General features: G+C 60.4%; 1 protein-coding gene across 1 annotated transcript; it reads left to right on the top strand.

Moving 5' to 3' along the window:
* Nucleotides 1-3,122: 3,122 nt before the first annotated feature.
* Nucleotides 3,123-7,874, top strand: LOC142003567 (apolipoprotein C-I-like). The gene is made up of 4 exons (XM_074980627.1): nucleotides 3,123-3,192; nucleotides 4,047-4,120; nucleotides 6,457-6,607; nucleotides 7,679-7,874. The coding sequence occupies exons 2-4, from the start codon at nucleotides 4,066-4,068 to the stop codon at nucleotides 7,752-7,754; spliced, it is 282 nt and encodes a 93-aa protein (XP_074836728.1). The 5' UTR covers nucleotides 3,123-3,192; nucleotides 4,047-4,065; the 3' UTR covers nucleotides 7,755-7,874.
* The last annotated feature ends 5,475 nt before the right edge of the window (nucleotides 7,875-13,349 follow it).

Here is a 13,349-nt window from a genome sequence, read left to right as displayed (position 1 = left end):
CCCCGAATTTCCATGGCAAGTCCAGCAGTTGGGCAAAATGTCCCCCAGGGATGGGGGGGGCCTCGGCAGCCCGCGGGGGCATTTTTGCATTATCGCAGGACTTGTCATGGAAATGCCCTGCCCCAGCCAGGCTCCCCCCCATAACTCAGGCCAGGTGGCCGTGGGTCCCTGCAGAGCACTGGCTGCTCGGTGGAGCAGGGTCCAACCCACCTGTGTCTTTCCTGCCACCTCTCATGAGCCTGCACGAGCCACAGCCTCCCGCCTCACTGGGGATAGCACCAGCCGGGCTTTGGGTAACGGCTGATAGACAGACCCGACCCTGCGCCCTCAGGAGCTGAGCGTGGGACCCTCGGCGGTGGGCGCTAGCAGCCACTGGCTCTCAGCTGAAGCTGCGGAGGAGATTCCTTCTGGCTCTGTGTGAGTGGCCACGGTGCCCCTCCATGGGCCAGTGACCCACTTAGCTTGTACAGCTTGAACCTCTCTCAGCCGGCAGCCTTGGGACCTGACTGGTGCCAGCTGAGAGAATTTGCGGGACGGGACGTCATTATTGTCCAGCACATCACCAACACTTCCCCTGCTGCCTGGCCTCTTAGAAGACACCTGGGGGTAAATTACAGCTAAATAACAGCCCAGAACCCTGAGAGCCGGGACTCGGGGCTGGAAACAAACTTCATGAGACCACAGGAAATTTGGCCGCACCCATGACAAGCGGCCACCCGGCTAAGTAAAATCCTGCCGGGTTTGCCGAGTTTGCCGGAGGAGAGAGCTTCACCCTGTACTAGACTGGAGGTCCCCAGCCTGGTGGAACGGGCTCAGGATCAGGCACTATTTGCACCAGGTCTTCACTGTGACCCTGGGCTGTGGGCTTTCTTGGGAGCACCCGGCAGCGGCAGCTCTCTGGGGCACCCTCAGGCCGAGCCTGGGGAAAGGGTTGGGGCCCAGCTGCTTTGCAACCAGCTCTGGGGTTCAGCTTGGGAGTGATTCAGCCGTGCCCTGAGCTTTCACAATCCCAGAGCTCAAGCTGCGAGAAGCCAGTGTGTGCGTGGGTGGGGGTTTGGATTTCTCAGCACAAACAATGGAGGCGGCTTCTCCGAGCAGAGAGAGCTGGTGACACAAGAGGGTTACTCGCGGACAGAGCCCAGGCCTCCCGCCCCGCAGGGGACGAAAGGAGCTTCGGGGCAGCGAACGCGGATAACCCCTGCCCTGGTTGGGCTCCTTCCAGCCAGGCTCCTTTGTGCTGCCGCCAGCCTGGGGGCCCAGCTGGGGCTGTGCCCACCCCTGGGGTTAGGCAGAGACAGCCGTGGGGCTGGCCCCTCCCCAGGCAGGGAACGGGCCCGTGGAGAGGCCCCGGGCTCAGAAGTGGGGGGCGCTTCTCTCCCACGTCACAGGAGTTTGCCCTGGTGCCTGGGAGATGAGCAGTGAAAATGGAGGCCCCCCAGGCCCATCCCCTTCCCGGCCTGAGAGCCCCTGCCCCCACTCCTCTCTCACCCCAGCCTGAGCCACTTTCTTTAGCTGTGGGGCAGTTTGCCCCCGTTGTCTCTTGCTGCTGGGGAAGTGGCATCAGTTTCACTGGAACTGCTGCTCAGGCGGGTTAGCGGAGGTGGTAAAAGACCAGGTGAAAGTGACCTGACCTGACTGGACTCCCGGTTTTCCGGTGGGCGTTTGCGCATCCCCAGCTCCGGGAGTCCTGTAACGAATGGGAGCCTCTGGGCTTTAGATAGCCCTGTACCTGTCCAGCCCCGGGCTTTGGCGAAAAGCTGGCCCACACCACCACGCCCAACTCAGGCCCCAGAAGGCAAAGTGGGGGGCAGCGCTGAAGGGGTGGGGGTTGGGAAGGTTACAGCCATCCCAGCGCAGCCCGACACCCGCCCACGCCAGAGCAGCCGGTGCTGGCTGGGAGCTCAGATCCAGCAGCGGGGAGAAGTAAGGCTGGATGGAGGGCTAGGGAATCAGGGCAAGCCCAGGCCTGCGTCCCCACCTGCTGGGCTGTGCCGCCAAGGGCCCAGGGCTCCTGCCAGCAGCCTGGAGGGAGGTGCTCCAGCCCCGCATGCTGGTCCCCTCTCCCTGCAGGTGCTGCTCTGCAGGGCTGTGCTGGTTCCCAGGCTCCCCGGCTGGGTCCCCTGGCCTGGGCAGCTCGTACAGGTGGCCAGCAGCGTTCCCTGTGACCTGCGCGCTGGGAGGATTCGGGTGCTGCCCTGCTGATGGGCAGAGCGTCCCAGCCGGCAGCGAGGGGCACATCCACCCACACCGCAGCACACGGAGGTTCAACGGGAGAGGGAGCCCTGCCTGCGGCAGCCAGAGTCCCCGGGTGTTGGCTCCAGCTTCCAAGCTGGCCGTGGGGGCGGGCAGGGCCGTGGGGCGAGGAAGGCACAGCCCCCTCTCCCTGGGGCTTTGTCTGCCCCCCTCAGACCCAGGCACACCGCGAGCATTATCCCCACTGCGCTCGGCGCTGCACAGTCAGAGCCACGAGCTGGTCCCTGCCCCAGGGGCTCGCACGCACAGCTGGGAGGGGTGGGAGCAGGGAACACCCACACAGACAGAGCCCAGAGGGGTTGACCCTGTGGTCCCAGGGCTCTGCCAACTGAGCGCTGCTTCCTCTGAGGCCGGGCCGGGCGCATGGGCCCCGGGGTGCGGGCACCCGACCTGGCTTGGGTGGCAAGTCCCTGTCGAAAAGGAGAGTCCCCAGGGTGCCCCCTGCACCTAGGGGAGGGGAGCGGGGGGGGGGCTACACCCCACACCAGGCCCCAGGGGGCTCCCTGGCCTTTCCCTGCCCCACATCCCGGGGCCTCCTGGCACTGGGTCACCGCTCACGCCCTCCCCTCTTCTTCCCCCTGCCCTGCCCCTGCCGCCTAGCGCCCAGGGACGGTGCTTGTGGCCAGGGTGCTGATCCCAGGGCTGGAGTGATGGGCTCCTTCCCCTGCCCATCCCCGGCCAGCCGAGCAGCACCAGGCACCAGGGCCCTCATCTGGGGGGGGCCTGAGCATGGCCAGGTTGCGCCGGTTTGTACAACCCCCCCGCCCCCCCGGCGCCTTTCAGACAGGCCAGAGGGGCCCCGCGGGAGCCAGGGAGGCAGGAGGGAGGCTCAGCTCCCCCGCCCCCGGGAAAGAGGGCGGATGACGGAGGCAGCTGGTTTATAGGGAGCTGGCGGGGAAGCTGCAATCCCAGTTGTGGTTGGAAGTTGCTCCAGTGGCAGTGAGTGGGGGTGGGGCTTGGGGGGGGGCTGGGGCACAGTGTGGGGCAGTGGGACTGCAGGGAGTGGGAGTGGGGCAGTGGGGCTCAGGGAGGGCTGGGGTGCAGTGTGGGCCAGTGAGACTGCAGGGAGTGGGAGTGGGGCAGTGGGGCTCAGGGAGGGCTGTGGCGCAGTGTGGGGCAGTGGGACTGCAGGGAGTGAGGCTCAGGGGGGTGTGGGGCAGTGGGACTGCAGTGAGCAGGGGTGGGGCTCAGGAAGGGCTGGGGCGCAGTGTGGGGCAGTGGGACTGCAGGGAGTGGGGGTGGGGCTCAGGGAGGGCTGGGGCGCAGTGTGGGGCAGTGGGACTGCAGTGAGTGGGAGTGGGGCTCGGGGGGGCCAGGGTGCAGTGCAGGGTGCTGGGCCTGCAGGGGTGGGTGTGGAGGGGCCGGGAGCCTGGGACGGTTTGTGCAGGGTGCAGCTCGGGGCAGTAACATGCGCTGCCATGAGGATGTGCAGGGAGAGATGGGGACCGGTGGACACTGGGCGGGGGCAGCAAGGGGCAGGGTGTGGGGTGTGCGGCCGTGTCTGTGGGGCTGGGCTGGGGGCAGGCTGGGAGAGGGAGGGGACCCCGGCAGGATCAGGATGGGCGGGGGCAGAGGGCTTTGGCTGGGCTGTCCATGCAGAAGGGCAGTGCAGGGCCGGGGGGGGGGGTGTTCGCTCAGGGGCGTCGCGGTGGGTCCAGGAGGCGCTGGGGGAGTCCCTGCAGTGGGAGGATCAGGGAGGCAGTGAGGGCGGGGGGAGGGGTCATGTAGCTCCCGGGTGGGGGGGTCCTCCTGGTGGGGGGAAACGCCCAGCTCAGCCCCTGCCCTTTGCCCAGGGGGTCCCAAGCAGCAACCATGCAGCCCGCACTGCCCATCGCGCTCGTCCTCCTGGCGCTGGCCGCCCTGGCAGGTAAGAGCCCTGCGCCGCTGCCTCGGGTGTGTGTGTGTGTGTGTGTGTGCGCGTGCGCGAGCGGGGGTGCAGGTGATAACAATGGGGCTCAGGGCCTCTGGGGTCTTGTCAGCCGCAGTTGGACTCGCCATTCTGCTCCTGCCGGGTGCCGCCTGGTGTGCCGGGGGTGTGTGTGACTGTCCAAGGTGTGTGTAATGTGCCATGTGCATGTTTAAAATGTGCTACACGTGTATGTACAATGGGCACGTGCCTGTAGTGTGCCATGTGTAAATGCGTGTGAAATGGGTGTGTTTTGCATGCAAGCAATGTGCCATGTGCGAACATGTGTGCAACGTGTGTGTGTGTTTTTCACGTGTGCTGTGTGCACGTGGGCAATGTGGGTGTGTGTTTTGCACATGTGCAATATGCAGTGTGTGTGTAAAAGCACAGCTGGGGCAGCGCCGAGGGGGAAGCAGCCACCTGCCCTGAGAGCTCTGGCAGAAGCTGACCCTCCTATGGCTGCCCATCACCCCCGGCTCTCCGCCCATCTTCCTCCCGGGGCGCTGGGAGCCCAGGGAGGGCGTCTGGCATCTGACGAGGGTGCGGGGGGGGTCATTAATCCCACCAGCGACAAACTCCCGCAGGGGCCCAGAGCCGGGGCCCTGGAGCAGAGATGCCAACTGGGAACGGGCCAAGACAGCCGCCCTGAGGCAAAGGGCTCCAGGGAGCCTGGAAGCCGCTTGGGGCCCAAAAGCCGCGATCAGGGCCCTGTTGTGATGGGCACTGGCCCCACTCCCTTCCCCAGCACAGGGACCCCCTCAATACTGGGCACGTGTGGGCATCCCCCTCCCTGTGCATAACACGTGTGGCCAACTCCCCGCCCCGCCCCCGCCCCAGTGCATTGCACGTGTGGCCAGCTCCCCGCCCCCACCCCCGCCCCAGTGCATTGCACGTGTGGCCAACTCCCCGCCCCCACCCCAATGCATTGCACGTGTGGCCAACTCCCCGCCCCGCCCCCGCCCCAGTGCATTGCATGTGTGGCCAACTCCCGCCCCCACCCCAATGCATTGCACGTGTGGCCAACTCCTCGCCCCCACCCCCGCCCCAGTGCATTGCACGTGTGGCCAACTCCCCGCCCCCACCCCAATGCATTGCACGTGTGGCCAACTCCTCGCCCCCACCCCCGCCCCAGTGCATTGCACGTGTGGCCAACTCCCCGCCCCCACTCCAATGCATTGCACATGTGGCCAACTCCTTGCCCCCACCCCCGCCCCAGTGCATTGCACATGTGGCCAACTCCTTGCCCCCACCCCCGCCCCAGTGCATTGCACATGTGGCCAACTCCCTGCCCCCGCCCCAGTGCATTGCACATGTGGCCAACTCCCCGCCCCCACCCCAGTGCATTGCACATGTGGCCAACTCCCTGCCCCCGCCCCAGTGCATTGCACATGTGGCCAACTCCCTGCCCCCGCCCCAGTGCATTGCACATGTGGCCAACTCCCTGCCCCCGCCCCAGTGCATTGCACATGTGGCCAACTCCCTGCCCCCGCCCCAGTGCATTGCACATGTGGCCAACTCCCTGCCCCCGCCCCAGTGCATTGCACATGTGGCCAACTCCCTGCACCTGCCCCAGTGCATTGCACATGTGGCCAACTCCCTGCCCCCGCCCCAGCGCATTGCACATGTGGCCAACTCCCCGCCCCCACCCCAGTGCATTGCACATGTGGCCAACTCCCTGCCCCCGCCCCAGTGCATTGCACATGTGGCCAACTCCCTGCCCCCGCCCCAGTGCATTGCACATGTGGCCAACTCCCTGCCCCCGCCCCAGTGCATTGCACATGTGGCCAACTCCCTGCACCTGCCCCAGTGCATTGCACATGTGGCCAACTCCCTGCCCCCGCCCCAGTGCATTGCACATGTGGCCAACTCCCCGCCCCCACCCCAGTGCATTGCACATGTGGCCAACTCCCTGCCCCCGCCCCAGTGCATTGCACATGTGGCCAACTCCCCGCCCCCACCCCAGTGCATTGCACATGTGGCCAACTCCCTGCACCTGCCCCAGTGCATTGCACATGTGGCCAACTCCCTGCCCCCGCCCCAGCGCATTGCACATGTGGCCAACTCCCTGGCTGGTGCACACAAATATATACCCCGGCACGTGGCCTAGTGTATGTGTTCGCGCACTAGCCCAGGGCACATGCACACTAACCCCCCCCCCGGGCACATTGCGCACGCAGGGCACTTTGTACATGCTCACACACTAACCGCCCACGTGCACGCACGAGCCCGGTGCGTTCCACGTGCGGGAGCCCAGCCTGGGCTGCAGTCATGCATTCGGTGTCCTCTGCCTCTCCCAGACCCGGCTCAGGCCGATGTGATGGAGCCGACCCTGACCCAGAAGTTTGAGAACTTCCAGACCAGGCTGCAGGACTTTGCCGACAGCATCGCCAACCGGACCAAAGCTGCCTTCCAGGAGCTGCAGGACGGCGATTTCGCCGAGACAGCCCGGTGAGCGGCCTCCCGCCTGCAGTGGAGCGCGGCCCAGCTCTGGGTACTATGGGCAGGCGAGGCAGGGCAGGGTGGCTGAGGTTGGCGGGGAAGGGGTGGACAACTCTCCCGGACCAGATCCCGTTTATCGTACCGATGTCCAATCCGGGAGAGTTCGCGCTTGAAGTTGCCCCCTGCTCTGTCCTCTGCCTAGTGAGCAGGGGCTGGGGGCTGAGCCCTGCGGGGGGGGTGGTCTGAACTGGTGGTGCTGAGCAGGGCGGGGTGGCTGGAGGATGGGGGCCAGCAGCTGGAGCCCACAGGCAGCACACAGCTGCGTAAGGCACCCTGAAATCCAGGGCAGTTTGGTGCTGCAGATTTTGCGGTTCCCACCGTGTCTGCACATGTCAGTCGTGGGCAGGGCCAGCCCAGGGGCTGCTCAGGCGTGGCTGGGACTGAAGGGCACACCCAGGACGTGGCAGGGAAGGGGGGGCTGGTGGAGGTGCTCTTTGCATCCCCGCCTGCCCAGTCCAGCCCAGCCAGCTGAGTGGGGCCATGGCTCCCGTCTGGCAGAACAGGCGACACCGCCGCCAAGGCTGGCACTTCCATTCACCTGGCCAGGCGGCGGGAGGCCCTGCAGGCTCTTGGCTGGCTCAGGCTGCTGGGTCATGGTGGGGACAGATGCCCCTGTGGGAGCTGAGGCAGGGCCTGGCAGTCACTGTGCGCGCAGCACCTAGCACAACAGAGCGCCGGGTCTCAGCTGGGCCCGCCCAGCACCTGGTCAGGGCCTGAGCTGTGCTGGGTGGCACCGCAGGACCCTGCGCTGCGTCGCTGCTGGGCTGCGAGATCCTCCCGGAGCGAAGGCGCGGCAGGGAAACCAGTCGGATGCAGCTGCCAGCTGGGCCTGAGCCCGCCTCATTCTGCTCCCAGCCCAGGGCGGCCCCACGAGGGAGGGGACACCAGCTCCTCAGCCAGGCGGCCAAATCATGGCAACTGAGCCTAGGGGGCTGCTGGGTGGGGAGCTTTCCCAGGCTGTGTCCCCAGAGGGAACTGCCTGCAAGCCCCTTGCTGACCCTGCCTGCCCCTGTCCTGCAGGAACTGGTTCTCGGACAAGTTCGTGGAGCTGAAGGAGAAGTTCGACGAGATGTTTGCCAAGGACGGGTCTGCCTGAGCCGGGACGTCGCTCTGCAGCTCGCTGGCGCGCCCGGGGGCACCGGGATCGGGCGGGAGGGGGTGCGCAAAGTCCTGGCTCCTATTGCTTCCTTTGTAAGCACGAATAAATGCTCATTGCCTTAGGGCTGGGTGTGTCTCCAGGGGCTGCCTGGTTGGTACTGCCCAGAACACAGCCAGAGCCATGAGGTTGGGAGAGACACCCCCCCGGCTGCCCCAGGCTGGGCTTTGTCAAACTGGCCCTTAGAAACCACGAAGGCTGGAGGCTCCATCACCTCTCCAAAGCCCCGTCCAGTGTTCACCACCAGCCTCCTCCAGCAAGCGTTCTTCGGAATACATTACACACCCTATGTAACCCTGCAGATCCCATAACTCCTCCAGATCATACCCTTCTATAGTGTTACCCTAACCCCAGCCTCACACTCCCCACCGCAACTCAAGGGTGTTACTCCTTTGTCTTTCCTCTGCCACCACTGAGAACAATTTCTCACCCTCCTTTTTAGAGCTCCCCTTCAGGAAGCTGAAGGCTGCCATTAAATCACCCCTCAGTCTTCTCTCCTGTAAACTAAACAAGCCCAAATCCCTCAGCCCCTCCTCATAGGTCGTGTGCTCCAGCCCCTTCATCATTTTTGTTGTCCTCTGCTGAACCTGCTCCAGGACATCCACATCCTTTCAGTACTGGGGGGCTCAAAACTGGATGTACTACTCCAGATGTGGCCTCACCAGTGCCAAGTAGAGGGGAACAACCACCTGTCTAGATCTGCTCAAAATGCTTCTCCTAATGCACCCCAATATGCTGTTAGCCTTCTTGGCTACAAGGGCCCACTGTTAACTCATATCCAGCCTCTCATCCACCATAACCCCTAGGTCCCTTTCCGCTGTACTGCTGCTGAGCCAGTCGGTCCCCAGCTTGTAACAGTGCTTGGGTTTCTTCCACTTCTCCTTGTTGAACCTCATCAGATTTCTTTTGGCCCAGTCCTCCAATTTCTTCAGGTCACTCTGGACCCCATCCCAACCCTCCTATGTATCTACCTGCCCCCATATCTTCACGTCACTGTGAACTTGCAATCCAAACCCTCGTCCAAATCACTAATGAAGAAGTTGAGCCAACCCCTGGAACACTCCACCTTGGCACTGGCAGTCAGCTCGCCGTCCAGCCATTCGCCACCGCCCTTTGAACCCGACCAGCCTCCCAGCTTTCTGTCCTCACAGTCCATCCTTCGAAGACACACTTCTCTGCTGGCAAAACCACCGTGAGAGACTGTATCAAGAGCGGTGCTGCAGTTCAGGGGAAGCCATCCCCCCTTTGGTGTACCACAGAGCCGGTTATCTCCTCCGACAAGGCAGCCAGGTTGGTCAGGCACGACTTGTCCTTGCAGAAACCCTGTTGGCTGTTCCCAAGCTTCATCAGCCTAACCCTAGGAATCCCGCTGCAGCTGACTTCCCTCCAGTTAGCACCTTTCTGAGATCTGGACCCTGCTGCCCATTTGGGCTCTGCCTCTCCTAGTCAAACTGTCCGTCATGTGAATACCAGCATCTTGACTTTTCATTCCTGGTTCATTGTGCAGATATGCCTGAATAGCTGTAGCTTCTGCTGCACAGCCTTCTGCAGTAAGAGCTCTCTCTTCTGTATCTTCCTGTATAATTCCATGTTGGTGACCTTCATCCATCCTGTTCTCAAGATTTTCTATAACAGCTCCTCTTGAACGCCAATATCCTTCCCTTCGAATCTCGTTATCACCCACGTCTCACATCCGCACAACGTGCCGCTGGGTGCACATTTCCAAGACGCTCAGCTTCATGCCCAAGCTAATCACTTTGCTTTTCCAGATCTTATCCATCACCGTCAACTCGCTCTTCCTTTCGCTATTCTAGTCACTATTTCCTTCTTACAGTCTAGATAATACATCATGTTGCTCCATTGTCTTCAGTTTATCGATGTTCATAATCAGTCCGTACTGCTTCTCTTCCTCGTTTAGCACCTGCGCTGTTCTCGCCAGCTTCTCCTCATCTTCCTCGATGATAACTATATCATCTGCACACCTCATGTTGTTAATGCTTACCCAGCGCACAGCTCTCCCCTCTGCCTCTTCCTCGGTCCATCGCTCTCTTTTGGTGCTCAATGAAGACACTGGGCAATATCAGATCTCCTTGTCTCGTACCTCTACTCGTTCTGAACCACTTTCCCAACTCTCCGCATGTTCTCACTATAATTGCAAACTAAAAAAGCCCTCCTGATTATTTTCAAAGAAGAGTGAACATCTGATAGCCCAACAGTGAACTACTCGTATCTAACTAGTGTAACCCTTCTGTTAACGCCAGATGCCTGCCAGAAGGGCCGGGTTCAACTCTTGTGGGGTTCTTCTATCAAGGATACAACCAACCGGCTCGAGCCCTCACGCAGTGGCCTGGGACAATTTCACCCCTGTGCTGGGTGCCTGTAAGGCGGTTCTCCCCCCTGCCTCGCAAGCACAGAGTCTGAGATAGAAATGGCTTGTTTAATGACCGTAACCTACCCCAAGGTTACAGCGACAGATGCAGCATATCTCAGCACAGAAGAGACAAAACCCCCTTTACCCAGTTCCATCCCCATATGTAGTAGAACCCAGTCTCTTGCTGGGGCTCTTGGCCCTTTTCCACACACACACAGTTACAGGGTGTACCCTCTGCGGTGCAGTCCCAAACCCAGAGCCCACAGATACATCACCAGGGCAATACTAGCTGTCCACTTGTCTGTAGCCTCCCCTTGCTGTCACCAGCCGTCTGCCAGTCGCCGTTGTCCGCCGCCGCTCCTACCGGCTGCCCGCCAGTCGCTGTCGTCTGCCGCCGCTCCTACCAGCCGCCCGCCATCGTCTACTGCCACTGCCGCTCCTACCGGCCACCTGCCGTCATCTACCGCCGCCGCCGCTCCTACCAGCCGCCCGCTGGTCCTGCTGTTGTCCGCCGGTCCTAACCCCACTGCTTGGGACTGCCCTAAGGCAGAACTCAGTGATTTCAGCTCTGGGTGGCCTCAGCTGCCACTCTGTGATTTCAGCTCTTGGTATCTCTAGTGTGGGGTTTCACAAACACCCTAGTATCCAGCTCTATCTTTTAACAGATGGGGAGGGTTAGTCAAGCCAGGCTTATAGCTGTATGGCCAAGGAATAGGCAGGGCCAAGGCACTCAGCAAGCTGGCTCAACCAGTACCCCTCCCCTCTCTCTCACAATGCTTTAAACCAGGGAGCCCTGTGTAATCAATGTCTTACGCAGCTAAGGCGACTGCCCTGTCCCCCACAACAACCCAGAGCATTGGTGAGATCTCACAACTCCCGCATTAGGTGTCAGCTTAAATTGTGATTTTACAACTACATGTTTACAATAGATCAGATCTCATGGCTGACTTGCTACCCATTAGGCTTTGCCTGAAAAGGTATCACACATGCACACCTTTTGCATTCTCATGCAGATGACCTCTGGGAGACTCATTCCTCCCAGACTTCAGCAGCATTGTGTTTCTGCTGCCACATTCCCTACCTCCTCCCCCCAGCGGAGAATTTGACGTCCCGGCAAAACACTGTTTCGATTATAACATCCACATGAATTCCCCTCTAATGGCCTGAGAAAGCTTACTATGGCTTCTACAAGTTTGTGTGCCAGATGTATTACATTCTTCCCAACTACTCCAGGTGCCTTATAAGTTAGTCTGTTTATGGGCTTTATGGCTCTATCTCGCCTATTGAGGATGGGGATAACAGGGGCAGGGTCCTCCTCTGGCAGCAGGGGCAAGGGGCATCCACCTGGGGACTCCCCCTCCACCCGCGTTGGTCCTTGTGTCTCTTGCTCACAGACTGGGATATCCTGGACAAAAATGTCTCCGTCAGCTAAGGGGGGTGTATCTGCACATGCCTGGTTCTCCTCCAAACTGTCGGCAGTTGGGGCAGGTTCATCATCCCAGACTAGTCTTGTTGTGGAAGGAGGGTCCCCAGGCCGGGGCCTAAACACTTTTGCTCTGGGATTCAGTGCCAAAGGTGTTGCCCTTTCCCCAGGTTCCTGCAATAGACTCTGGGATCTGGTTCCCACTTTAGGGTGTTTCATGGGAATCTCATTCTCTTCAGAATCACTCTCGAAGGTGCTGTATAAGGGAAGATTATCTCCACTGCACCCACTGCCTGTGTTGGGTAATGGATGTGACCTTGCACCTGGTCATATGTCATAGTCCATCTCTGCAGATGCACCAACCAACTCTCCCACAGGCAGTAGGAGATTCCTATGTACGGTCTTTACTGGCCCTGATCCGCCCTCAGGTTTAATCTTGTAAACAGGTAGGTCCTTAAGTCTTTCCACCACCAGGTAGGGTGTTGCCTTCCATCTATTGGAAATCTTGTGTTTACCAGCAACCCCTAGATTCTGCAGGAGAACTTGGTCCCCAGGTTGGAGCTCCTGAGGGTGCACTCTTGCATCATACCGGTGTTTGTTACGATCTGTGTTCCTGCGGGCAGCTGCTGTAGCCAAACGGTAGGCATCCCGCAGCTTTTCCTTTAGTCGGGAAACATACTGCAGATGTGTCTCATAGCCTTCCCCATCCCCTGACACCCCAAAACACAAGTTTATGGGTAGTCTGGGCTCTTGTCCAAACATTAGCAAATACGGGGTGGTTCCCGTAGCATCATTCTTCGTGGCATTGTAGGCATGCACCAAAAAAGCAACATGTTGACTCCAGGACGCTTTCTGCTCCGGGCGCAATGTCCCCAGCATATCCAATAAGGTTCGGTTAAACCGTTCTGGCTGAGGGTCCCCTTGCGGGTGGTAAGGGGTTGTTCTGGACTTCTTTATTCCTGCCACTCTTAGCACCTCCTTTAAGAGTTGACTTTCAAAGTCTCGCCCTTGGTCAGAGTGTATCCGAGTTGGGAGTCCAAACGCTGAGAAGTACTTTTCCCACAATACCCGTGCCACAGTGGTGGCTCTCTGGTCCCATGTGGGGTAGGCCTGAGCGTATCGGGTAAAGTGATCAGTTACCACTAAGATGTTTCCAATATTCTTCCTATCCAGCTCCAGAGACAAGAAGTCAATGCATACCAGTTCCAAGGGTTTGCTGGTCATGATGCTCTGCAGATAGGCTGCTCTAGTGGGCAGAGTTTTGCGTTGAACACATCGAGCACACGTCTCACATTTCCTGCGTACATCCTCAGCCATCCGGGGCCAATAGAACCTATTACGGAGAAGCTCAAGTGTTCTTTCCATACCCAAATGTCCGAAATCATCATGCAGAGCCCTCATGGCCAGAACCCTGTACTGGGTCGGTAGTACCAGTTGTGTTCGTCGATTTTGCAATGGATCTACGGTGACCCGGTGCAGCACGCCCTGTATCAGTCTCAGTTTGTTCCACTCCCTTATAGTATTTTACTTCCCGGAGTGGAGGGAACAATGGTTGGAGGGTCTTGCCCCTCTCTTTTTGCGAGTAGGGTGTCACGGATGTCGGCATCTTGCAACTGGGCTTTTCGCCAGTCCGCTGCATTGAGCCTAGGCAATGGCGATTGATCCAACGCAATATAGTTCACAGAGGCCGACGGCACACTCTCGGGTGGTAAACCTAGAGTTTCAGCAATGCAACTCTCAG

The sequence above is a fragment of the Carettochelys insculpta genome, chromosome 30 (genome assembly GCF_033958435.1).
Source record: "Carettochelys insculpta isolate YL-2023 chromosome 30, ASM3395843v1, whole genome shotgun sequence".
Taxonomy (NCBI): Eukaryota; Metazoa; Chordata; order Testudines; family Carettochelyidae; genus Carettochelys; species Carettochelys insculpta.
Note: the sequence above shows the minus strand (reverse complement) of the source record. Positions and strands in the feature narration are given on the sequence as shown.